Raw genomic sequence first — 2,158 nt, 5'->3', positions numbered from 1 at the left:
CACTCAACTAGTTTTATCACCACAATGTCTTGTCTATCCACCAAAGCTTTCTTGTAATTAGCAAAGCAGCATCTTTGTTCCAGACCGACAGGTTTTAGACAAGTTCCATTGTGTTCATTCAATAGAATTGATGTACTAGGATGACTGTGATTGGCTGGTCTGACTGCCACTCATCCTCTGAAATGGGAGCTGACTCCGAGTTCATCTGCCTGGCTGTGTGTTTCCTGGACCGGGCCACCTTTTACAGATGGCCGCTCACACTTAGCCTGGTTCTGCTGGAGTTTTCTTCCTGTTAAAAGGGAGTTTTTCCTCTCCACTGTCACTTCAAGCATGCTTAGTGTGAAGCATTCAAGTCAATGAGTCGATGCAATCAACTGGTTTTCCGTAGATGGAAAACTTTGAATCAATTTGACTGGTGAACTGTAAAGCGCCTTGAGATGACGTGTTGTGAATTTGCGCTATATAAAAAGACTGAATTGAAATGAAAAGGTGCTTTTTATAAGGGAATAAAGAATAAACGCTTAGGGAAAAGTAAAACACAGTCCTGAAATCTTGGGTTAAAATTTATAGATTAATTGTATACAACAAAGGTGAAGCACAAGAAAAAAAATTTTTTAAAGAAGAAAAGATAGACATTCCTCTTTTTTGAAGAGCCTCTTTAAGTGGCAACAAATTAGATAATTCTTTATTGTATGGATTTGGAAATGAACGTGGAGTGTTTCTAATGCTTTCTCTAAATTTTCAAGCAATGTTATTGCTTCAAACACAACGGTAATTCCCACCCATTTCATTTTAACTGCTGTTTATAATTTCACACACTGACGTGGCCGTAAGGATTTTATATGCTCTTCAGCCCTAGAAGTCAGCATGTAAACAATACAGTTCTGTTCTAATTGTGACATATCAGAGAATACTTTGCAATTATAAAAATATTTTCAAACATGTATGACTTGATAAGTACTAAGGGTAGTGCCTTTGTGGATAATGCATATTTTAACTGTTTTTCTCTATAAATTTCATATTTAGAAATGTTGCATTGCTGTGGAACTGGCATTATTCCGGATGCTCTACTAAACTTTATCTCTTTGCCCGTCAGAATCATCAAGAGTCGTTCTCGTCAGCGTAACTTCCAGCTGCTTATCATCACCCACGATGAAGACTTTGTGGAACTCCTGGGCCGCTCCAGCTATATTGAGCACTTCTATCGAATCCGCAAGAACCAGGACCAAAACTCGGAAATCACCACGTGCAGCATCTCCACCCTCTCATCATATCTCCATTGAGAGAACAAGAGACTTTGCACAGTTTAAAGACCAACACTTTGATTGCGGTTAATAAAATTCACAGCTATGTTATTAGAGAGCTTGGAGAATACTGACTGACATCACTTTTTCTGTTATTTACCAATTTAAAATATGCTGTAAACAATTTAAATGTTCTGAAAGTTACTGTTATCTACAAAGATGAGCTAAGAAAAAAATATCTTTTTCAAAATGTTTTGAATAAACCTCAAAGATGAACACCAAAAAACTAACAGAAAGCGATAAATTTTCCTGAATATCAATGGCTTAACTGTAGTTGCATGATGCATTTCAGCTACTCTAAAACAAAATGATTTTATAAAAGAAGGTTTCAATCATAATTTATACCAGTTGCTTTAAAAATCTGCTAACTATAGTTTAAAATACCTTGTTTCATCTTCAAGAGTTAAATGATCTTTCAATAAATCTCTTCAGACACCCTAAAGCTGCAGTGGTTCTTTCACAATCTGAATTGAGGGTTCTCATTTTAACTGCTAACAAGTGTTCAAATTCAGAGAAAAAGGTTTTATGATGTCAAACCACAACTTATCTCAGAATCACTGCCGACAACATAGGTTTTTTTGCAATGGAGAAACTTGACAAGGGGCGTGGACAAAACCTGTATAAATATCGAGCTCTCAGTCAAGACTTTATAGCAACTGCAAACTTAGAGTTGAACAAGCCGAAAACTGAACTTCAGCGACTCCTTCTTGAGACGTCCTCAGCTTACAAGTGATCATGGAGGTGGTTGTACTTCTGCTGTTATCTGCTGTGGCTCAGCTGGTGGGATCAGCTCCTTCTCCAAACCTTTCTGCTGAAGCCCTCAGACTCGACCTCAAAAGGGTTATCGACGGGGT

General features: G+C 37.6%; 1 protein-coding gene across 1 annotated transcript in view; it reads left to right on the top strand.

The window, feature by feature from the left end:
• rad50 (RAD50 homolog, double strand break repair protein) overlaps positions 1-1,746 on the top strand; it is a 38,848-nt gene extending 37,102 nt beyond the window's left edge. Inside the window, exon 27 of the mRNA XM_015389863.1 lies at positions 1,018-1,746. Within this exon, the coding sequence (XP_015245349.1) occupies positions 1,018-1,283 (266 nt within the window). The 3' untranslated portion in view covers positions 1,284-1,746. The remainder of the gene's footprint in view (positions 1-1,017) is intronic.
• Positions 1,747-2,158: the final 412 nt, after the last annotated feature.

Source organism: Cyprinodon variegatus, unplaced genomic scaffold (genome assembly GCF_000732505.1).
Source record: "Cyprinodon variegatus isolate N-32 unplaced genomic scaffold, C_variegatus-1.0 Scaffold478, whole genome shotgun sequence".
NCBI lineage: Eukaryota > Metazoa > Chordata > Actinopteri > Cyprinodontiformes > Cyprinodontidae > Cyprinodon > Cyprinodon variegatus.
This window is presented reverse-complemented; position numbering and strand designations above follow the sequence as displayed.